The following is a 24,961-nucleotide window of genomic DNA, read 5'->3' on the forward strand; positions in this document are numbered from 1 at the left end:
TGAGCCAAGTGAGCAATTTCCCACGTGATTGTTTTTTAAATGTGAATCTCACAGAGGCAGTGCCAGCTTCTAATGGTTTAATAGGTTGTCAATTCTCAGAGCTAGCCAGCTATTGGTTTTAGCTAGGCACAGAGGAGGCTCTTAGCAGCTTCTCTCAGAAAAATCATTTCCGTGAGTGGCTTCTTCCCTCCTCACCAAATGTCAGTGCAAAATTTGACAGTAAAAAATACAGCCTCCCTTTGTTTATATTTTTAACAGTCCTCTTTAATTTTAGAGAGCACTTTTTTGAAGTGAGTCATACATAAATTTATTGATAAACTTCCCTTATGTTTGACCTTTGAGGCAAAAAGAGTCCTACAGGTTCCTTTCTGAAGCACCATGTGCCATTAAAACACCATTTTTACTGTAAGTTGTACTTTAATTAAACAAATGGCTCAAATGGAAATAAAAAACAGAGCATACAACCCCTCCTTATTTTGCAGAGTACTTGTTTATACAAGTGGCTCTATTGAAAACAGCAGGACTATTCAAGTGCACAAAGCACATGAACGAGTACTGTTAAAAGTGAACATTTACTACCTACAAGCTGTCAAATCTCTTGTGTAACTTGGCAGGATTTCTTCTTCTGAATGCCCCATAGAGTGACATAGAAAAGAGTTGCTCTGTCAATACTCACACTTGGGAAGCAGCTTTAATCTCTTAAACCAAGCCACAGGCTTTCTGCTCTCGGTTCTAGCAGGTGCAGCTGCTTCCTGCTGTGGTGCAGGAGGGCTGCAGTCACTGCGTAGGTGCTGGCTATGCCTGCCTGCAGGGATCACGGGGGGAGAAAACAGGAATACAGAAGGTCCTGGAGTGATAACTCTGGGCTTGTTAACACAGAAAGGTTTCAGATTGTCAAGGAGTATGAGATAATGTTGCATGTAACTTGTATGCCAGTGCTGAGCCAGCATGTCTCTGTGACAGAGAAATGTCTATTAGTACTATTTCCTTTCCTGAACTTATTCACTGTACTGCTGTTTGGCTTTTGTTCTGAATTTATATACCAGAACAAGTTACAAAGAGCTGTTGGTGTTTTCAAACAAATAGTCCAGGTAGCTTTAAAAAAAAGTCTTTAGGAAACTTCCATTAAACATTTGAATAATGAAATCATAGAATGGTTTGAGTAGGACAGAGCCTTTAAAGATCATCTAATCCAAGTCTCTGTGTCTGAATCACATTAATCTTTCACTACATAAGTTTGCTCAAAAGCCTGACTCAGCCCAAGCTTGAGTATTTCCAGAGATAGGGTATCCACAGCTTCTCTGTGAAACCTGTTCCACCCTCATAGTGAAGAATTTCTTCCTTGCATCTAATCTAAATCTACCCAGTTTTAGTTTAAAACCATTCCCACTTGTCCTATCAGTAGAGACCCTGATAAGAAGTGCATCTCCAGCTCTGTTGGAGACCCTCTTTAGGCTCTGGAAGGCTGCTAGCTGGAGCTCTTCCTTCTCCGTGCTGAACGACCACACTTTAACAAGTCCATGTCTTTCCTGTGCTGAAAATCCAGGTGGGGTCTCATGAGAGGAACAGGATCCTGTTGGGCACATTTCCTTTTATGTGTAACAGGATACATCTGGCTTTTTGGGCCACAAGCATACAGCACTGACACATGTCCAATATTTCATCCATCAATACCCATAAGCTCTCCTCTGCAGTGCTGGTCTTAATCTATTTATGCCTCAATTTGTATCCGTGTTTGGGATTGCCCCAGCCCAGGTGCAGGGCCTTGCTCATGGCCTTGTTGAACTTCATGGGGGTCACACAGGGCCACACCTCTAGCCCATCCAGGTCCCTTTGGACAGCATCCCTGCCCTCCTGTGTTGTCGACCATGCCACATAACTAGGTGTCATTCACAAACTTGCAGATGGTGCACTAACTCCCTGTCTGTGTCATTAGTAAATAAGAAGTGAAATGAACAGTCAAAACAAAACCACTGCGTTTCAATGCTTACAAATCTGCATTTACACATTATCAGAACACATACGTGTTCTGTTGCAGTAGTCTGTGGGGAATGCAGTTGTACAAAATTTATGTCAATTTTACTTCAGTTTATGTGTTAGTTTATATGTGTTTTCTGTGTGTAGCATTTAGCAGAAGCGCTTCATAAATAACTGTAGCTGTAATCCCTTGTAACACTTTACTTGAAAGAATTGTCTCTATAATATTTTTTTTAAAGTACATTTTCAGAAATCCAGGTGCATTTCATTAAGAAAGAAGGAAGTATCTTAATACCAGAGGGACAGGCACACTGCAACAAGAAATTATATATTGAAAACTAAACTCCTGAAGAAATTTATTTGTAATATTGTTGACTTTTGCAGTTGCATAATCCCATTCTTCAGATTGTGCATATTTCAAAATGTTTGGGTTATGATTATTTTAAGATCATTTTGTTTTATTGATAAGTAAAACAAACTACTTGTGTACAAAGTATCTTTAATGAAAAAAATGTGTTGCTTTCTGTCAAAAATAAACTAATTTTCTTATAAAATGTAGAAAGTGCTTATGCAAAACAGGCCATGTTTTTAGCAGGAAGTATTTAAGCTAAACTCTAGGTATCAATTAAAATTTGATTTAAAAAAATATAACTAAATACTATTACACAAATAAAGCCTCAAAACTCAAGTAGTTTTTCACTTATTTTAGTAGATGAGAGTAAGAGCAGTAAGACTGGAGAGTAAACTTTCATCCCTGCTGTGGTTGTGCAGAGGAAGAAAGGCAATACTAATCCATGAGTAGCTGTATCAACAAGTGGTTATTTGTGGCTATTACCTATGAGCAGAAGGTGTTAGAGAAGTAATGGAGATTTTAAGTCACAGAAAGAGTAACCATTCTACCTTGAGGGAGAAAACCAGTGAAAAAAGTGTGCCTTGCATCTCAAATAAAGCAGCCAGAAGGAAATATTTCCAACTAGTCTTGTTCTGCTGCTCTCTTGCACTTCAGTAACATGCAGAATATGTTCTCTCAGTTTTTGTAGGCAAGCAGGCAGCAATAGGAGCAAGCAAGTCTCTAACCCAAGACTGCATTGCTCCTGAAACATGATGGCATCACACAGGTTTTAAAATCAAGTGTACAGCAGAAGTTTGAGAAAGTTCTGCTCAACAACTGATTATTTTTCCACCTGGGATATAATTAGAATATTAATGTGCTGTTGCACTTTATGATTGCTAACAGCTTGTCTGTCTAAAAACCAAAGTGATCTCAGTTTTTACCAGATTAGCCAAATTTTTTAATCCTGTGAATTTACTGATAAAATCATGGTATGATTGGTAAGTCATGGTTTGGCTTACTCAGACCATGGGACTCAGTTTGCCAGGCATGGTTTACTTGGGGATGATGGGGTTCATCTGACAAAGAGAAAAACCATCTTGGGTCAGAGACTTGCCAGACTAGTGCAGGGAGCTTTAAATTAGATTATTCTGGGAGGGGGGCACCTATCCCTTCCAGTCCTGACATTCAGGTGTCAGCACCTCTAAGCACCTCCACAGCCTGGAGCAGTGTGAAGGCATTCCAGATATTCCAGCCAGTGAGTCAGCTTTATCCGGGTTCAGGCTCTGATGCCTCTACACAAATTCACATAGTATGGCAAAAAAACAAGAGGAACTATAGATGTATGTCCACAGGCCGGGGTGGATATGATATCATGGGCATCATGGAGACATGGTGGGGATGGCTTCTGTGACTAGAGCTTTTAAATGAAAGGTTTTTGGCTTTTTAGGAAAGACAGGCAAGGGACATGAGACAGGGATGTAGCTCCTGTGCCAATAACCAGCTGGAGTGTATGGAACTCTGACTGAGGAAGGAAGAATGAGGATCCAGGTAAGAGCTTGTAGGTGAAGTGTAGCGGGAGGACAGGGAAAGGGGATGTTATAGTGGGGGTCTGCTACAGGCCACCCAATCAAGAGGATGGTATGGATGAAGCCCTCTATAGGCAGACAGAAGTGGCCTCATGCTCTCCAGCCCTGGTCCTCATAGGAGGTTTCAACCACGCTGATATCTGTTGGAAGGAGAGCACAGCAGGACATAATCCCCGAGGTTCCTCACATTGTTAACAACAATTTCCGTAGACAAGAAATTGAGGAGCCAACAAGAAGGTGCCATACTGGACCTTGTGCTCACCAAGAGGGAGGAGCTGGTAGGGAATGCAGTATCAATGCAGCCTTGGCTTCAATGATCACAAAATGGGGGGTTTCAAGAACCTCAGGGCAGTGAGGAGGGTACTCAGAAAGCTCACTTCCCTGGCAGACTTTGGCGTCTTCAAGGACTTCTCAGTACAGAACCATGGGATAGAGCCCTGGATGGCAGAGGGGCCCATGAATGCTGGCTGAATTTCAAGTATCACCTCTACCAAGCTCAGGAACAATGCAACCAACAAGGAGGAAATCAGGAAAAAATGCTAGGAGGCCATAATGGATGGGTAAGGAGCTGCTGAGCAACCCCAGAACAAAAAAAAAAAGAAGCTTTCAGGAAGCTGAAATGAGGACAGGTGGCCTGGGAAGAAAACAGGGGAATTATACAGGAAGTTAGGGACAAGGTTAGGGAAGCCAAGCCCCTGATAGAATTGAGTCTGGCTGTGGATATTGAGGATAACAGAAAGGTCTTCTATAGATATGTTGGAAGCAAAAGAAATACTAGGTATCCCTAGTTATCACTTGGACTCTCTCCAATAGGAAATAGGAGACATGGCTACCCTGGACAAAAAGGCTGAGGTTCTCAACAACTTCTACACCGCACTCTTTAACAGCAAGTGCTCCGGCCATGCTGCCCTGGTCAAAAAAGACAAATGCAGGGCTGACAGATGACAGAGTTGATCCCACTGCAGGGGAGGATCAGGCCCAAGAACATCTAAGGAGCCTGAATGTGCACAAGTCCATGGGACCTGAGTAAATTAATCTGTGAGCTTTGAGGGAAATGGCAGATGAAGTTGCTAAGTCACTATCGTATTTGAAAAGTCATGGCAGTGAGGTAAAGTCCCTACAGACTGGAAATTGGGAACTAACCCTCATTTTTAGAAAAGGGAAAGCAGAAAATCTGGAGAACTACAGTCTAGTCAGTCTCATCTCTGTGCCATGCAAGATCATGGAGCATTGCTGAGCCCCTGGGCAATGAGGCAGCACTGCAATAGCTACCTAGCCTTCCTAAGAGACACATTCACATCACTTGTAGGGAAGGACAGTGCTTGAATCATGTGCGAGATATGCTGCTGAGCAGACAGAAGTAACATGTGTCCTTTGTTTCCAGTTTCTTTCCACTTTCATTTCTCTTCTTTCGTTAATAGTTGTAGTTTAAAGGAGATTGAAGGGTTTTGGGGTTTTTTTTGGTTTCTCACCGAAGTGCCCAATGGCATTATTAATTCTGTGGAATAAAATTGTTTAATTGTGTGGAATTAAAGAAGAGACAGTTACATCCTTCAGTGATCATTAAGAGAAACAATTGTTAATTGGTAGCTTCTCACTTCTTGTTTCTATATATGCCAACATTTTTAAAAATAAAATTACTTGGCAATCATTATAAAGTGTTCATTTGTATACCATACCATTATGAGGAGTCTTTCATGCATAAATAATGTAGCCCTAGTTTACTCCAGTTTAATCCTCTCCGAGGATGTAAACCTCCATAGCAATTACAGATTGATTTACTGTGAAGCAAGACTACTCTGCTCTTGGATGAGTGTATCTGCAGGAGTGATTAATGTGCTTTAATGCTGATGTCACTCCTGTAGCTACTTTGTTTTAACTTTTCTGAGTATTTTAGATATGGCTTTAATTTAAAGGTTTCAGTACTTTTGTATCAATAATATATCCAAAACAGACGAAAGGGAATTTCAGTGACGATGTGGGGACTTGAACTTTGAGAATATTTGAATATATTTGGCCCTGGAAACAGTTCAGGCTTATGATAGGAATTCTGACAGCATATATCTTATAATTTCTCTCTTTAGTACCATTATGATTTCATGGCCTTAGCAAGAATTCAGATCTCTTTTCTGTTCTCATTCCCTGTGACTGACTCTGCCATCTCCTCATAAAGGCCTACTTGTCCTTTACTTTCCAAAAACCTGGGCAGAACATAAGAGGGAAAAAAGTTTATTGCAACAGTTGGGTAATTTGACTCCACATCACAGACTAAGATGCTGCTCTAATTTCTTTTAGATGTTGTACAATGAGAGTACATGTTGGTGCTGCCCAAGAATACTTGTAGTACAAGTATGGGAAGAGGCTATAGATGGACACAGATGGGTGAAGAAGTAGAAGAGATAATATTGGTCAGTTCACCAGCTAAAATAAAATGAACCAGCTGTTGAGTTTCAATGCTATGTTTTAGAATAGTAGAGCTGTGTGTGTGCATGTGGGAGGGTCACTCTCCTCAGCATTGCCATCATCGAAGCAGCAGGCTTGCAGTGCCAGTTGCACTTTGGGTATGGAAATGCCCTGCTTCTCCACTGGCTGTCTCCTACCATTGTCACTGCAAAGCCAGGTTTGGTCACTGGCATTTCAGCCTACTTTCAAACAAAGTGCAGCAGTTACTGTGATTGCAACATTTCATGCTGGTAAAATGGAGGAGATTTTTCATTACTAAAAGGCAGAACTTCTACTCACAGCATTTCTCCATCTGTGCCATGTCCAGACAAGAGAGTTAGACTTTGCATATTTTAAGAATATTGTATTAAAAGACTTTGGAATTTTGTAAAAAAAAAGGAAGTGTAACAATAATCATATTACCTAACCTATTCCATTAGCTTTAAAATGTATACATGTAGTTAACTGCAGTATTAAAAACTTCATAAGCATAACTGAACATCAGTCTCTCAGCATATAATAATTACATATTTTACCTAGATTTTCAATGGCATTTTCAGTTCTGTATTTTGGGTGCTTTTATGGACTTCACATTTTTGTACAGTTACCAGTTTTTTGAATCAAGTGCTGAGGAATAATTATTCTTTAAATGTTTAAAGGATTAGCAAGAATCTCATACTGACCTACTAAGGTACCCATAAGTAAAGTAACTTTCTTCTTAACTGAATGATAATGCAGGAACCTGTTTCCTATTTTCTATGTTTCACTAATAGAGAGGTTTTGATGTATGCATACATGTCAGTATCATAATGATTGCTCTGTTAACTGTCAAGACATATTTTTCACAAACAACAAACCTCTGGTTTCTGTGTATACAGATGTTCCTCATTGCTAAAGACCTAGGTAAAGAAATAACATTGTTATTACCTTAAAGGCCTAACCCACTCCCCATCCCATGGGGTTTTTTTTCGCAAGTGGGCATTGATAGTGCTGCTGAAAATATGACTGCTACTGTATGTGCAGCTAGACAGTGAAAAAAAAAGTGCACTGCCATATTTAAAATGGAAATAGAACAATAAAACCAATCAAAATGTAAAATGTGTAGAATATATGAGATGTAAATGGCAGAGAGGCTATCAGAAGCTATTATTATGAAGTGACATCCACACTCCCCCTCCATATTGATAGTATTGAATTAAAACCAGGAAACTACATGACAAACTGCATTGCAACAGTTATAATTGTTGTACTTTTCCCTCTGCGTATTTTTAAACCGTAGAAGTTCTGATTTGAATTTAGGTCATAAAGAAAAACATCCTTAAAGCAAAATGTATGAAAGACATGAATACACATTTAAGTGCTTTTGAAAATCTTCAAGGAATTTAGGAAACTTGAATTTCCAGAAAGACCAATCTAGGGCCATCACACAACAAGGATGTCAATAAAGAATTAAGAGATTAAGTAGATCTTTCAGGGTAAATATGCAGGTCACTTTGCTGGTGTTATTGAAGTCTGTCAATGCATTTTACTTGAACCATAACCTGACTGGTTCACTTTTATGATAACAGAGATGTGAATCAGTAAAATTAACTAAATGCTAACTTTTTTTTATTGTAGGAAGCCTTTTTGTTATGTTTAAACAGCACAGGAATATAATAACTATTTTTTTCCTTGAGACAGGGCCATCTTGAGCAATGTTTTCATAATGCATGCTCCAAGGAGTACTGAGTGGAGACACTGCCCCAAAGACTGACATGACAACGTAGAGGTTTTGTTTGTAGACCAAAGTGATTGAACTTTGGATGAGCTGGTTTTGAGCTGGGATATGCTATTTATCGTCTGTGGTGAACAAGGGATTTAAACAACTGGATTAAATGAAATTATAGAAGCAGGGTCTGAGTCAGGAGTTGCATTTACCATTTTTTGTAACATGTTAGGAGCATTGAGACTTGCTTATGAAGGATGAAAAACAGTAGACTTGTTAGGCCTGCCTTTCTAGCATTGCTTTTTTATCTAAAGAGTGAAGCTTTGTTGAGGTGAATGGTAGTGCATAATGTTTAATTCAATTTACAGTTAACAACCTAAGTTATACACTATGTCAAGTATTCCTAGGCTATATGTCATGGGACGGTTTATTAGGGCTTTCATAAATTAGTTGTCATTTCTAGTCTGGATCTTGGAGAAAAATGCAGTGTGTTCCTGCAGCTGATTCTGTGCTTCTACCAACAGAAGGATTCTAAAGAGTTGAAAGGGTCACAGCACCATACTCTTTTGAGTTTTGTGATTTACACAAGAATTTTTATTCTCTCAGACACAATGGTACCTGCACTTATTTCTATTATCTCCCTTGATCAACACTGACTAGCAGGGATTGTTAAAGCAGATTAAACTGGTGGACATTAAAACCTTGATAATACTGATGAAGGCTGGACACTTACCTGAGGTGGGCAGCACAGTGCAGAGAGTACTGGTTTGACACTGCGGATTTAGCTCCTCACAGGGAGCTACAGTAAGACCACATCACAGAGCTTCTGCACTTAAGTTATTAACCCCTCTCCTTCAGTACATAGTAAACCTCATGCAAGGTTTATCTGTTTGGCTGTGGAGCTCTATCAGTACAAAACCACCTCTGAACCCAATTTAGCTGAGGAGGTCCTTGCTGCAAAGAGAATGAATTGCTCACTATGCTCCTACAGTACTCACATGAATGAGGTGCTTTGCCTCATCTGCCAGGTACATTTGTAGCCATTGAAAGTGTCTGAGAGTTCTCTACAACAGCTCACAGCACCAGACTGATGCCTATTTTTCTGAATCTTTTCCATTTTTTTTACAACTAGCATTTTATTGATAATATTTCAGGACTTAATGGAGTTAGTGCTTTGGGTCACATTTGTGCTATGAAAGAGAGTAATGAGAATGTGAAGGTATCTTCTCTGCTGATTTATCTGTGTCTCTTTCTTTACAGTATTTTGTTTGCAGACATTGTGGGGTTCACTAGTTTGGCATCACAGTGCACTGCCCAAGAGTTGGTGAAGCTGCTGAATGAGCTTTTTGGAAAATTTGATGAATTAGCTACAGTAAGTACAACCCTGATATTTCAATTTAATATACATTTCCTTCTGAAAAATGATGCATGAGTTACACATGTTAGAAATCTGTAACAGACTGATGTAGCCCCACATGTCATGAATTTTTAAAGCTTCAATCTTTTATTCTAGAGGAAAAACGATCTTTTTAAATTGTTTAGGAAAGAAGTGTGCTATTTTAAAATATACTTTTCTTCCCCCTTCATGCAGTCCATCAGTGTTCTTCATTGGTTTTGTTTTTACAAAATAGAGAAAATTTTTCAATATTTACATTTTTATCCTTCATTGAAAAAAGATTCAGAACAATGGAAAATATGTATATTGACAGTCTGGTATAAAATTTTCTGTGATAATAGGAAGCTAGAGAGTAAAATTCATTCCTCGGAGAGAACACTCCTTAAAACAGAAATAATGGTAGCTTTTCAGAGAGAGGTTATTGTAGGCAAAGTAGGATCCATATCATCATTGATACTTATGTTTTTGTTGTTGCACTTGTATTGTACTAGATTCCCCAAGGAAGAGAAAATGACAGAAATGTTCCTTGCCTATAACTCCAAGCAGCCATGTTTGACAAGAACCATTTGATGGGAAATGAGAGGAATTGCTGTGCCAGAAAAAGTCACACATCTTGTTTCAAATTACATTTAACAAGATGCTGAAAATGTGTTTTCCCCCTGAACAAAGCAGAACTTCATCAAATCTATCTTATTTGCCAGCGGTCCTTAAAACCTTCATTGCTGAGAAGGAACTCTTCCACATAAATTATGGTCCTTTACTGTCTAGCTATTTTGTTTTCAGACTCTGTGCAAAAAGCCTTAGTTTTTCTATTCAGCCTGCAAGGATTCCTTTTCAAATTAAAAAATAAAAATAAAAATAATAAAAATATATAAATAATAATAAAAAACCCAACAAAAACAAAAACAATAACCAAAAAAAGACATCTCATGGTTTCTTTCAGCTATGTGAGGAAGATTTGCTCCTTAGGGGTACTTCTAGTTCAGACTGTGCTTCACTGAGGTGTGATAAAGGATGGATGTACAAGCTTTCCTTAGTGCCTTGTGATGTGATTAAGGGAGACAAGTAATTGTAATTCTCCCTGTCATAAGGGAGAATTACAGTTTTTCAGAAGGATTCTGATCTCTTGGTTAAAGCAGCTTCTAGGTATTCGTTATTAGGTCAAAACAGAGGACAGGGCTGATTTTAAAACTATGCTGTGCTTGAGTATTCAGAATGATTAAGGAGGAAATTGCAGAGACTTTAAAGAGTGTTAACAGTGATAGGTAGGATCCCTGTGTTTAGTAAAGTGCAATCTGTGAGTGTTCCTGCTGTGTGCTGCTGTTACTCGGGAAGCAATGTCAACTGGAAGGTGCAGTTTATGACTACTATTCTTGAAACAATTGCCCTGTCTTTAAAATATAATGCTTTAAAAGAATCCCTGTCACCACTGTAGAAAGTGTAATAAGGATAAGGCAGCATGTATTTACCGGAAGCCTCAAGTTGAATCTTGGCGTTTGGGCACATTGACACACAGTAGAAATAATGAGTCTTTACTTTTTGACAGTACAGTTCTGCTAAAATTTGTCCTTCTCACATTTAGAAGCTGCTTTTTGCTTTTTATATCAGTTATTTCTCTCTTTCCATATGTTCTGTGTTTAGACGATTTTTGTTTTGTGGGTTTTTGGTGGTTTGTTTTTGTTTTTTGTTTTTTTTTGGTAAGGCACAAAGTTTTACTCTCTGAAATGCTACACCTTTTTTTTAAAAAATCACAATAGCTTCAGCTATAGTTACAACTCATGACAGGGAATTCTGAAAGTGACCCTTAGGTTTCAATATAAAGTCATTCAATTCCTTTGAAAATGTACTTCAGCATTCAGTTAGTAGAGAGCGGGAAAAAACATCCTGATCTTACTACTCCCTCCTAGAAATAATTTGTACTTTTATCATGTTCTTTCATGTCTATTCACCTCTAGAGGAAGTATGTTTTTTAAAAACTTACCTTGCACAAGTTATTTTACCTTGCAAATCACCGAGTCTTTGAGAAGAGTGCTAGGGAAGAGTTGATCAGAATACAGTACTTAAAAACATAAAATATCTTGAGCTGTCAGGAACCCATAGAGATCATCAAATCAAAAGCCCTACTCCTTGCAGTACTACTAAAACTAAACTATATGACAAAGAGCATTGTTCAGATGCTCCCTGAAAATGTTGGCATGATTTACGTTTCATTTTTCACAGTATTACCATTTGGTTTCTTCAAGGAACAGTCCTCAGTAATCATACAGGATTTTGCAGTCTCCTCAGTAACTTTGAGCCCTAAGGCCAGCTTCAATCACTTTGAAGGAATGTGAGTTTCAAAAATATAAACAAAAAGAGTGCCATTATTAGTATCCTTGCAGGAGTGTGACTTCATCCTAGACAGACATCAGAGAATCCACACACGAATGCCTCGGGGTTCATTTGTATGTCTGGTTACTAGTTTTGTAATGTCACTGTCTTTAGGCACCCTGATACAAGCATTTTGGGTAAGTTTCTCCATGCAAGGATTCCCTTGGGACACAACAATAACAAGCCACCTTCCTGAACACAGAGTTGGTGAAGTTTCACATAAGGCCCATGAATAGTTCAACTCAAAAGGATTCATTTCTATTGTATTTTATCTGCTGCTCAGACTTAGTTTACTTCTTTCTGGCTGCTATTATGAAGTTCTTTGGTTTCCTCCCATTAAACAAGAGTAGCTTTGTGCAGTCTTAAGATTTGGCCCTGCTGATAGACATTCTGCATTACATCAATAGATGCTCTAATAAATGCTTCAAGCAACTGATCTTTGAATGAGGTGTTCAGATGCCTTTCAATCAACCTTTGATACTACAGCTGGCTTTCAGTTTGTCGCTCTTCAGCTTACTTGTAAGAGTGACAGATTTTAATGAGATATAATCATTTGCATTATGCTGTCATGGTCAAAGTTCTATTATGTTTTGATGCAGTTTAGACATGTCCCAAATATTTTACTGGTAATATGTCATCTTAATAGAAAAGAGGAGGCAGTTCTACAGCATCCTGAATTTTAATGAAACAGGTTTGATTTTTAGAAAAGTTTCTATTTTCTCTAATTGCTTTCTTCTTTGGTAGATTTTTTTTTTCTCACACACTTCCTGCATCTAAACTACATGCAGAATTAATTATTTGTCTTTAGAGATTCAGATATTTCCCTTTCAGCATCCATCTTTCTGCATCTTGGGCTTCTAAGACTTTTCATTTGCAAGCTGACAAGGATGAAAGAATTTTAGGTGCTTTTCAAAGGACATCTCTAGAAGAGGGTTTTGATATTCTGAATTAAAGTTCTTATTTCTTCATGCCACTTTTGGTATCTCATCTATTAGGTAGACTGGTATACACCATCTCCTTGTTCCTTCCATTTACAGTTATGTATACCTCCAGGCTTTGTCAGGCTGAGTCTATTTTTTTTTTTTCCATTTTAATTTAGTATCCTTCCCTGATTGCCATCTTAGCATTTAACAGTTTTTACTTTGCATATTTCAACATTACTGAAGTGTCTCTTTCCGCCAGTTCAAGCTCAAAGATACTGAACTGAAAAACATTGTTTCTGAGCCTTAGGCAAAGAATCAGTAGATAATATTTTTAATCAGCTTGTGTGTTTCTTAACTGTGTCAAGAACAGTCAGTTCTTTGCTGAGCATTGAACTAGATTTTCCTAGAAGTAATCACTCTAAAAAATTGTTTATATTGCATCTATAGAATGCTTTTAATTTATATTAAGATAATTATGATGTATTTTTAAAATAAAAAATTAACAAAGTTTTGTGGACTGTTTAAGATGGGAAAATTGGTGCCAGAAAGCTTAAGTATGAACTTAGAGTATGTAACCCTTCTTTGCGAAAATTGGTGTGCACTGAGGGGCAGGATATTTAAAAAAGCTAATTTTAAGGAGACTTGTCTCCTCAGTTCCCCTGGAAAGTCAGCACAGTCACAGGATCCCACTGAGGCAGATCACCACATAAGTTTAAATCCAGTTCTGAACAGCCATCCAGAGACATCTCCTGGAGAGACCTAAGGAAGTAAACTATCTTAAATGAAAGTGGTCTTAATCAGTATGCCTGTAACTCTATAGGATCAGGGAATAAAGATGTGTGCATACACTGAAGCTGAAGTAAGTGTCTGGGGACAGTTTTCTAGGGAAAAAGTTAACATTACACACTCTAAGTACTGTAGGAACGTATAAATGGGCAAGTACCCCAGAGAGCAGGTCTTGCCTATTTTAGGTATATATTTTATTTTAGGTATATGCATTTATAGTATATTTTAGGTAAGAGGATACTGTGCTTGGTATGCTAATTCTTTGTCACAATTCTTGTCATAATTAGTATGCTTGTAGTAAATTTCCAAATGGTTCCTGAGTTTGTATACTGCAAATCTGAAGTTTGCATCTTTGTACAGGACTGTATTGGACTGTTCCAATTAGACTCAGGTGCTTGAATTGTGGGCATATGTACTGACACTTCTTGTTTTGACCTGTTGTGTAGTTACCATAGAAAAAAGTATTTCTGAAATCTGGAAAAATAACAACTATTTTAATTTAGAGCTTAATTTTTCATCATTTTATAGTGTATTTGTTTTAGGCTTTCTTCTCCTGGAATATACCTTCATAAAAGGACAGAATCTAAAAGGATATTTAATAAATCCTAGGAAGGAGACAAACATGTGTGTCAGTTATGATGATTGTATAAAATACTCTTGCTAAAATCCTTTTTCATTTCCATGTAAATTAATATATATTACTGTTGCGTAGGTTTTCACTCTCCAGAAATAAAAAACTTTTATCATTCTAGTTTTGTAAAATTACACTCAGTGTGAAGTAAGGAAAGAACTGATCATAAGAGTGAGAATGTAGACAAAAGTTAGGTCATTTTAGGTCAGCATATATAATTGCTAATGAAATTGAGGGAAAGCGTTTGAAGCAAATGTCATCCTTTTTATAGCTAACCTGGATAATTCTACATTTGTTCATGCATAATGTGGCTCCCATGATGGTGGATAATTTGTAGTGACTTCACAAACACATCACTAAATTAAAAGCTTACAAATGCTCATCTAGAGATGGTCAGCTTTCCTCAATCAGAGCCTATCAAGTAATTTTCTGTGGCACTTCCTATTCATCCTATACTGCATTTGATTGCTTTTTGTATTTTCTGCCATGGTAGAAACTCTTCTTTTTAAGTCTGCGCTAACTCTTAGTGCAATAAGTGTGTCTCTATTACTCTGCTAAATCAAACTCTATGGAGTATTGTAGTTAGCTAATTCTCAAGGCTTTTTATACTGCACTGTGGCTCCTTCCTGGAAGTCTACCTCACATGTCAAGAAAAAGAAAACAAACAATTTTTCTAGAGATTGCTGCATATTAATTGATAAATCAGGGCAGCGAGGATAATATCTGATAGGGAACAAACAGGCTGGTGATTTCAAAACCCGCATGTCTTCCATCAAGTAAGTGTCTCTTCAGAAAATACAGTTGCATTTATTTTCTTCTTTTATTTTTCTCCTGCACAAATAAGAAATTGACTTGGAAAAGTGGTAATGGAGTAAACTTTGTTTTGTTGGTTTTTTTTCTTTCTTTAACTGTCTACCAGGCTGTTATCAAGCCATTAGAAATGAGCCATTTGTGAGGTAGACACTAATAAGAGAAATCACTGATTGATTAACATTTATGTGTGGTTCACTCCAGATTACTGAAATGGCTTTTCTGAATTGACCCTTTCCTAAGGGTCAAATAGGCATTGTCTGGACACAAATCATGCTTACCAAATTTGAAGATGAAAATGGCCTTATAGAAGATTTTGAAGTATGGGCTAAAACTGAATTTGTTTTGGAAAGCAGGCTTCAGTTTTAACTACTGAGTACACTCTAGTGCTTCAAGTTCTGCCCAAAAAAAGGCAGGGGGGGGAAAGCCTTTTTTTGACTGTATAATCTAGTAAAAAATTTGTGGTTTCCATTAAAAAAATATATTAGTGTCCAAAAACCTTGAATTAAAAGGATTGTTCTGTGTCAATGTAGATTTTGAGATCTACATATTACTTTATGTGTAACAATAATTATTTTACTTATATAACAGAATTTAGCAAAGGATTTCAGAAAAGTCTGAGTAAAACTGGTGAGGCATTTTTGGCTATAGGCTGTGGGAATACTGTTAGGGCCCTGGTGATAATTCTCCTAGAAGAACTATGCTTGTATTCATTAACATATATATTAATAATGATAATTGTTGGTATATTTAAAATCCTCCTGCACAGAAGAACAAATATTAAGTAGTCACAACTGGAAAAGCCTTTTGTACTACTTAAGCATACCCAAAAGACAGCATTTTTTATTTGAGGTCTGAATTTTCTGGTTAATTTATAAAAAGAAGTAGGCAAGCCAACTTTCCCAAACAGTGCCTTCTTCCATGCATGAACAGAGGTAGTTCTTATTTTATAGTACTTGTTCAATACTGATTACCATTTACAAAGAAGAGAGGCATGGGAATGCCTGCAGCAGGAAGTGTGTGCAGCAACAAGTCCCAGATGCTGGCAGTACATGATGAAATGTCAGAGAGAGAAGGATCACTGTAGGCATAATCATTGCTTCTGAGCTGGAATGTGGGCAATGATGTGGAGAATGTGGTCAACTCAGGAAGGCTTGAATTCTTGTAGGCAGGAGACTGGATGAAAATATATATATGCCTGCATGAGAATGAACAAGTATGATTATATGATGAAGTATTTTTTCCCAGAAATTTTAAATTCCATCATCATCTCTCTCTTTTTTCTTTTTTTTTCCCTTTCTGTGTTGCTTAAGTCGAGTCTATATTGCACACTGCTGGGAAAATAATCAGACTTTTGTGAATCCCCTCCCATCATATTCACAACAGTTAATTTTTCATGGTGCTTAGTGGAATAATCCCAGCTTTGTAAGTTGGATTCATTTAATCAGGTTATTTACTTTTCTGTGCCAAACTCTAAATGTTGCTGTAGTCTAGTTACAAAAGATACCATCATCTCTTCATGTCTCCTCATAGTTTATTAGTTAAAGGTACTGCTCTTTTGAAGACATTTTGTTATGTGCTCTCTGTTTAGAAATGACCTTACTGCTCAGGTGGAGGTAGCAATTATCATATGCCATCATTTCTGTTTGTTTTTTTTTTTAAATGGGAGAGACCTCTTTGGCTGTAGAAATTAAACTTCATGCAAACAAGAGATAAATTTGACTGTAATGCAAACTGACTAGCTTCTCATCTGCAAGTCTGTCATACTGATCATGCTGTATTGCAAACTATGGTTTATGAGTAGGAAATGCAAAAATGTGTGTACCTCTACAGATAAATAAACAATCTTTCCTGGTGAATTGGAACTGAATTTGAAAAAAAAGTTTTTCAGAATGCAAACATTTCCCAATATTCAGCAGTGGTTTGGCCTCAGTCCTTTGTTTTGGGTCCATATAGAAATGAAGTCTCATTGCAAATCTTTAATTCATAGTAACCAAGCATGAGAGCAAGGCAATATTATTTGTTCAGAGCTATATCTTTAAGCAGTGTTAACACATGTGTGTTGAATGATGCAGGGCTGGTCTCCAGTACATATGTGTCTATTTTTAAATAAATAAACAAACGTGTGTGTCAGTTGTTGTGTACAGGGAATCCAGATTTCATGAACTGTAAATTACCTCATTTGATCACAGAAAGGTTCCCTGAATTATTGCATATTATCGGAGAAGATTTTTACCCTGCTAATACTGGAATATTTATATAAATAGTAAAACTTTTACCATTCTGTTTTTATGAAAGGAAAATCACTGCAGAAGAATAAAAATCCTGGGGGACTGTTACTACTGCGTATCAGGATTGACCCAGCCCAAAACAGATCATGCCCATTGCTGTGTTGAAATGGGACTGGATATGATTGACACCATCACGTAAGTACCAAGCTTGGTGAGCCCAGACGGGAGTGCTGCAACAGCTCCAGTGTGGTGTTCATGAAGTGTGCTCTTAGGAAAACATCTGTGGCTGCTAACATCTGTGTCACCTGGCAAGTCACACTCTCGCATCCAGGCCACAGGACCCAGATTTCAGGAATGGCCACTCTAGACATTGATTCTCCACTCCATTTAATCACTGTAAGGAGTAAGTGTGTAAACTGAGCATATAGACGGCACCTACATGTACTGAATAGGTGGCAGAAAGATAATGGAAAATAAAAAAATACGCCTTATTGCCTATTGCCACAATGAAAGAAGTCAAATTTATTGTTTTGCTGTGATAAACATTGCTCATTTTGCACGCCAGTATGTAAACTCAAAACCAGCCCTGATGTATGCCTCTTGAATATGTGTTTGTAGTCTCAAAATCATAGCCTGCTGATTATTCCTTTTTTATGTAATGTTTAAACCTTCATTCTGCTTTTCAGAAATGTAATGTGAAATTTACTTTGCTACTCAGAATTTTGTTTATGCTTGAGAGGTCTACATTGATCATTATTTTGCCAAGTCAAAAAATATGGATGTGAGAGAACTGTGAATGAGTTTTTTGGTGAAGCTGGAGACCTATTTCATTTTCTAGGACAAAAAGGATAAAGATGGAAAATTTCTTCAGTATTCTATTGCCCACTTCTCCTTTTCATTTGCTAAATATACTACAAAATCTCTCAGAGTGTGAAAAGTTGGGTAAATTCATTAATTTTCTCCCTTATTCAATGCAAATTCATCACGCTTGTAACCATTGTAAAATTGACAAAATTCATAATCTCTTAATCTATAATTTGTGATAGTCTATGATAATATAAAATCCTTAAAGAATATGTGTATTCTTTCAGAAGTATATGGATACTCCATTTATAAGGAAGCCCTGACCTTTAGAAACATAATTTCATGTACAGGTCTTGTATACATTTTTCAAAAGCCTTTTGGTTTGTTTGGGTTTGTTTTTTTTTTAAATCTCTGGAAAGCAATAGATGATGTTCTCATCATCTTTTAAACCTAACATTAATGTTTAATTCGTTAGTTGTGCTGTATTTCAAGTATACGGATAAGGTATTGATATAGCTGTTGGAACTTTCCTCTATAGGTTGTTTCAGTTTTATTAGAAATGAACATGTTCCCTTTTTAGGGTATATTTTATTGGCTACTGACAATAAGGTAAAGTTGAAAAAGGAGTTGAATTAGAAAAGAATGAACTGTGACTGTTCAACCTGCAGAAGAGAAGGCTCAGAGGGATTCGTATCAATGCAGATAAATACCTAGTGAGAGGGAGTAAAGAGGATAAAGCCAAACTTTTTCAAGTGACATTCAGTGCCAGCACAAGAGGAAATGGGCACAACCCAAAAAGAAATTCAATTTCAATAGAAGAAAAGCTTTTTTTTTATTGTGGAGGTAGTTAGATACTTGAGAGATTCCACTGAAAAGTTGTGGCATTTATGTCATTGGAGAAATTTAAGCCCAGCTGGGTACAGTTCTGGGCAGCTAGCTGTTCTCTGAGAAAACATGTTAGTCTAGATGATTTCCAGAGGCCCCTTTCAGCATCAGCAATTTTGAGATTTTAAGTGGATGAGCTGTAGGATGTTATCTAGACATGTTTAGTCAGAGGTTGTGGTAGAAGATAACTGGCCATTTCAGGATTTTACTTTTTTTAAAGAATTCATAAATTTTAGGTCTTTTGTGTAGTTACTGGTCAGAGCAGGGTGAGAGGGTAAGATGGGTAAGAGGCAAGGTTTTAAGACAATGGCAGGTTTACTTAGGGTTGTTTGATAGCCGAGGACCTATTCTGCATTCTTTGTGCATAAGCACAATTAGTCTCTCTTCTTCACAGAAACCAAAGTAGATTCCCCAGACTAACTTGTTTCAAAATATATTTAGTAAATGAAAAGGAGAAGTCAGGAGCTTCTGAGAATGAAGTTGGAATGCAGCATTTTATGTTGTATTGGTGTGATTATTAGGCTTTGTTTATCAGTTCCATGAGATACAAAGTCACTTTTTTAAAACTTCCCCCTTTCACGCAGAGGTGGATGCCAGATGGTAGTCTTTTTAAAGTCTATTCATTTTACTGTAGAATTCAAGTCTTGGCACTGTAAATTTATGTTTGGAATTTGTCATCCCTAGTGATAGGTTTGTTATTTTACCTGGGATGGATAAATAAATAAATAAAATCTCTTGAGCTGTGATTCATGTGATGGATCTGTTGATAGTGCCCATCCCAGAAATATGTACTAACAAGAGGTGGAGCTTTTTTCCAGAAAATCAAGGAGTAGAAACTTGTATATCTGACTGATGGTTCTGTGATTGGACTGAGTTGAATGTGTTCAGATAAACTGATACATTCCATTCTCTTCATGTTCTGCATAACTGTTATTTAAGTACCCTACAATATGGTGCTGAATGTATCATCTGAGAACATAACTTTCAAAGTATTATAAAATAATTATAATTTTCACAATTTCATCCACCTTCCTCAAAGTGTTTTCTTCAAGAGAACAGAACCAAAATAATTACGGGAGGAGCTTTTTATTCTTAAAAACTGACAAAACAAATAGTGTTATATTCTGCTTCTATTCCAAAAGAATTTCTACAGCCATTGTGTCAGTACCTCAGCACAGGCCAGCTGTTTGTTCTACTTCAGAGTCACTTAAAGCACCACAGAAATGAGTGAAGTGTTCAATACCACCAGTGTTGCTCTTACCATATGAGTTTTGACTGCCAGGCTTTTGTTAGTAATATTATTAAAATGACCATATTCATTGGTGCCTCTAATGTGGCAGATATCCTCACCTTAGTTATGAATATTGTGTTAGGCCAAGTATTCACTTCACCTTACTTAAATTGATTGCCACATTTGAAAGTTTCAGTCTTTTACAGTGTTTTACCTTATAAGCAGACACATTTGTTAGCTAATTGCCATGAAGAAAAGTTTTTCCCCAGCTAACAAGCTCTTACTTCCCTCTCTCCTCCAAAAGCTGTCTAGAGTTCTGTTTAAAGCAAGTGTTATGGGGTAAATTTTATACATTCTTACTTGTTTTGCCTTTCCTTAGGCAGCAATTTATCAGTGGATATAAATTTTATTTAACAATTCTTTGGCTCAGCCCAGCAACTCCTCTTAGGAGATAAAATGTGGTGAAATGACACACTTAACTGCATTCAATAATGTTGCAGAGCAAGAAATAATCTGTAATGTTTCCAATTGGAAATAAGGAAAGATTCTGAGTGAGCACTACATAAATACCAGATTTTGGACTGCAGAATACTCTGGTTAACGTTCATAAACTTATCAAAACATGAATGGAATCTGGAATCATTCCTGCTGTCACACAGACAGTACATTTTCATGATGCTTCTTCCGTTAACACCTTACTAGGATGTCATTTTAGTGCTGACTCAGAGGGAATTGCATCACTAGCTGCATCACGGGCCGTGTGTAGTAGCAGGGAGCAAGGTGTGGTAGGAGCACATCTGTAGGTCACAGCAGCTGCTGCTTACTGCTTTAGTTCAAACTCCACTTGCTGTGGTCAGGAGGGGAAGGATTACTTTAGAATAAGTCTCATCTGACCTTCTGATTGAGTGCTGTTGCTGCATGTGGGCCTTGAAGAGGTCTGAAGTAAACTGTCCAGGAAAACTTCTTGAAAACTGACTTCTTGAAAAGTGGGCAGCCCAGTGGGGTTTATCAGCTATGTTCTGTGACATGTAGGTGATTTCATCCCAAATGGATGACTCCACCAAATGGGAATGACTCCACCAGTCATCATGTAAAACCTCACAGATGAAAGTTGGGCTTATTTGCACCTGGGGAGGGTTTTGCACTGGGGAGGTAGATGCTCGAACTGTCTCCCTCCAATGGGTTTGGTCATTGGCTGACCAAAATCACCAGGAAAGGGAGAGGATCTACAGTAGCTGGTTTTCATAAGTCCAATGGAAATACCAAGTTTTCCTGTGTGTTTTTTGCCTGACAAAATAGAGAGATGCATTAACTGCCCTAATGTCAACACTCTTGAAGCTTTTCCCCTGGTCATCCAAAAGTCCAGAGCCTGGAAATGTTTGAACTGGCAGGACTGAACTGACTTCAAGTTTTTAAAGAACCAGCAGCTGCCTTTTTAAGAAGCTGTCTACCAGTGGTGAAAGTTTGGTCAGCTTGCACCTCTGCCAAAGCAAGCCAGCAGCCCTTCAACAGCCCTGACTCTCTGTCCTAGTGCTCTGAGCAATACCCTGGAGAAGTGTATGTGATTGAACCAAAAATCATATCTATGCCTTTAACCAGGAAACATTAATTTCTGCAGATATTTTTAGACCTAAAGAAAAGACCTAAATAATTATAAGAAATGGCATGCACAGATTTCTTGTTTCCCTCCTAGAGTGCTCAGGAGCACAGGTCTGGAGCTGTTCTGCAGGCGATCTAAATTACTTTCATGGCTTGTAGCAGTACATAAAATATTTGTAGTTAGGGAGGGAAATAAAATTTAAAGGCTTTGTAGAAAACTCGAGCTGACAGAGTAGATGCTTTTATTAGTCAGTTGCACAGACTCTGAACACAATTGGAAAAAAAAAAGAAAATAGTTTTTAATTTCCATTTGTTTCTGGACCTACTATTGTGTTAACATTGGGAAAACTTTAGTATAGGAACTCATGAGAGAATAAGTTATAATGAATAATTTATATAAGAAACTCCTTTTTCCTATTTCTCGCTTGTTTGTGAACAGGTGATTTTCTCAGAAATGTATTTATAATTTAAAATAATTCAGTGGACATTTTTGTCATATTTTATTGTAGAAATGTTGAACATTATCATTGTACTTCTCTGAATTTATATTTGAAGCCTCTTCTTTCTATATTACTTAATGTTCCTCATTTCTGATAGTTCAGTGGGGTATATTTATGGAAATCATCTGCATAAAGAACACAAAGGTCTATAAGACAAACTCAAAAAATGTAATGAACTGTTCATGAGCTTTTTTTTCCTACTCAAATTTAATAATGATGAAAGCATCTGTGAAATACATTGTAGCTTCTGGGGAAGATGTAGAAATGCATTCTCAATTTAGATCTTGGACAAAGTGACTACTTATGGAAATTTTTTGTTGAAACACAAAGTGTTTTCAGATTCTGGTTTATATGGTTCATTGGTGCATTATACAGTTCAGCTTATTTAACAAGGAGCATAGTCATCTATGTTGTATTTCTCTATTCATCCTTTTTCATTTACTTTTTGTTATTCTATTAAAATTTCTAAGAGGAGATTAAATTTACCCCAGTCAAAAAAAGCAATGTCAAAGCCTTGAATGGACTTTACTTGTGTTTGAATTTCACTGTCCTTCCACATACATTTAGTCTGAGGTTTTATTTTTTTTTAAATGGAGGAAGAGGGAGAGAACCAACAAAAAAAAACCCACACTCATTTGTGAACAGAGAAACTCAAACTTTTGCGGGTTCATTAATTATTACATAGATTCTTAATTATGCAGGACAATATAGCAGGCAAGGTGTAATCCTGAATGGCTTTGGCTTGCAAGGTATAGTCTTGGTGTAAGGCCAATCTATTAATGACAAAATGCACATGCTCAGGTGGAGGTACAAAGTGTGGTCCCTTATTGTTAGCTGGCTTATGTTATTGGGGTCTTTCATTTCCTCAAAGCCTTGTCAAACAGTGAGCACAACAAAGCTTTCTAACACTAGAATCCTTCTAGGATTCCTTGAAGTTATATTCGAGGCTTGACTGGGAACAGATACTGAGTAAGGGAGAGCTGACTTGCAGTCAGTAGGAATAGGACAATGCAATATTTAGTCTTTCAGAAAGCTGTGCATAAGCCTTTCTGTGCTGTTGCATAAAACATGACTAAAAAATGTGCTATGCACAGATTCCCTGTGGGGACAAAAGAGATCTCCATGCTACTCACATTAGCAATGGCTGACATGGTATGTACTTCAGCACTTCATAGGTGCATATTTAAATTGCACATTTAAATTGAGGCCAGGTATCTTTTCTGTACATCCCACATCTTGATCTGTGCTGACCTTTCTGTTAATTGTATTTAAACAATTACAACTTCTGAAATAGTTGAAAAGTTTTTCTAAAGGGATCTCTGGAAAATCCAGTGTTACTGGATGATACTTGAAAAAAAAAACCTGGTCAATGAGGGTCAAGAGAAAATTATAGCTAGAGTATTCTTTTAAGGTCTTCTTCTATTAAATGTATTGGAAAAATTCAAATCAGGAAAATCAAGTGAAAATAAATTCTTACACTGAGTAGTCAGTTTCCTTTCTTTAACAGAAAGGGCTGGAAAAAAATCTATGTACAGTTTTATTGCATAACATGTAATATTTAAGTTAGTTTCAAGGTGCCTTTTCAGTGTTCACAACTTTATGCAGAGTTCAAGTCATAGCATGCCCTTCATTTACAGAAATGAAGAATCTTTCCTTATTGTGGCACTAAAAAAAATTTTTTTAATAAAAATTCTGCAGATTAATTCATCCTTTACCAGCTAGGCAGTGAAAATATCTGAACATTGAATTTAATTTACAGGTGCAAAACTAGTTACAGGCTGGTTTGGTACCACTCTTATAGGAGATTTGGGAAGATATTAGTGTTTATAATCACTCTGTAGTTCTTACAATGATATATTACTTTCATCATTTTCTTTGTCCTGTATGCTGGTAACTGGGTAATTGAACCAATTAGAACATAGTAGAATGGGAATAATTACTTATACATTGGCCATCTCAACTAGTGCCTCTTTGTACCTCTTTTCTCACAGAAATGGTCAAGAACTTTAGAAATACTGAGATTTTGGTTAAACACTAATTAAAATATAACCAAGAAAATTATTTTTTTGGAATTACAATTAAGGCTTTGAAACTAGTGAAGGTAGAGTACCTGAATATACCACTTCAGGTTTTATAAGATCCTTTCTATTCAGTCATGTATAAATATATGTGTTCATTTTGGGAGGAGAGAAAATGAAGAGCAGTCATCATCTAAATATTAATATTCTGATGCTGTCCATTACAGATCTGTTGCAGAAGCCACAGAGGTTGATCTCAACATGAGAGTTGGATTGCATACAGGCAGGGTGCTTTGTGGGGTCCTGGGTCTCCGAAAATGGCAGTATGATGTCTGGTCAAATGATGTGACATTAGCTAATGTAATGGAAGCTGGAGGACTGCCTGGGTAAGTCTGAAAAAGAACTGTAGCAAAAAAATTAGAAAACTGTATGGGTGAAGAATTTCTTTCCTTTTTTGAGGCATTTGCAGTGTAATTTCTATTGATAAAAACAATTGTGTTTGGCAAGAGCAATCAATGTATTATGTGATTTATCCCCTGTAATTTTCCAAATGATATCTTTGTAATAGGTTAGATTAGAAACAAAATATTTTCAAACAAAATCATTTTTAAAAGTTGTTGAATACAAAAAGTAGGAATGAGACAAGATTAGGAAAGTAAGAATGTTAGACTTTGATCATTTCATGTTACAAAAATGAAACCCTGTGGCTGTTTCAGGAATTTTTTACCCTTAG

General features: G+C 37.0%; 1 protein-coding gene across 1 annotated transcript in view; it reads left to right on the top strand.

Moving 5' to 3' along the window:
- The window catches only part of ADCY1 (adenylate cyclase 1), a 141,770-nt gene that overhangs the window by 69,592 nt on the left and 47,217 nt on the right, over positions 1–24,961 (top strand). Inside the window, exons 4-6 of the mRNA XM_005525223.3 lie at positions 9,305–9,416; positions 17,259–17,386; positions 24,456–24,614. Coding sequence (XP_005525280.1) covers positions 9,305–9,416; positions 17,259–17,386; positions 24,456–24,614 — 399 coding nt within the window. The remainder of the gene's footprint in view (positions 1–9,304; positions 9,417–17,258; positions 17,387–24,455; positions 24,615–24,961) is intronic.

The sequence above is a fragment of the Pseudopodoces humilis genome, chromosome 1 (genome assembly GCF_049639895.1).
Source record: "Pseudopodoces humilis isolate 2021_Gansu_Grassland_sample_001 chromosome 1, ASM4963989v1, whole genome shotgun sequence".
NCBI lineage: Eukaryota > Metazoa > Chordata > Aves > Passeriformes > Paridae > Pseudopodoces > Pseudopodoces humilis.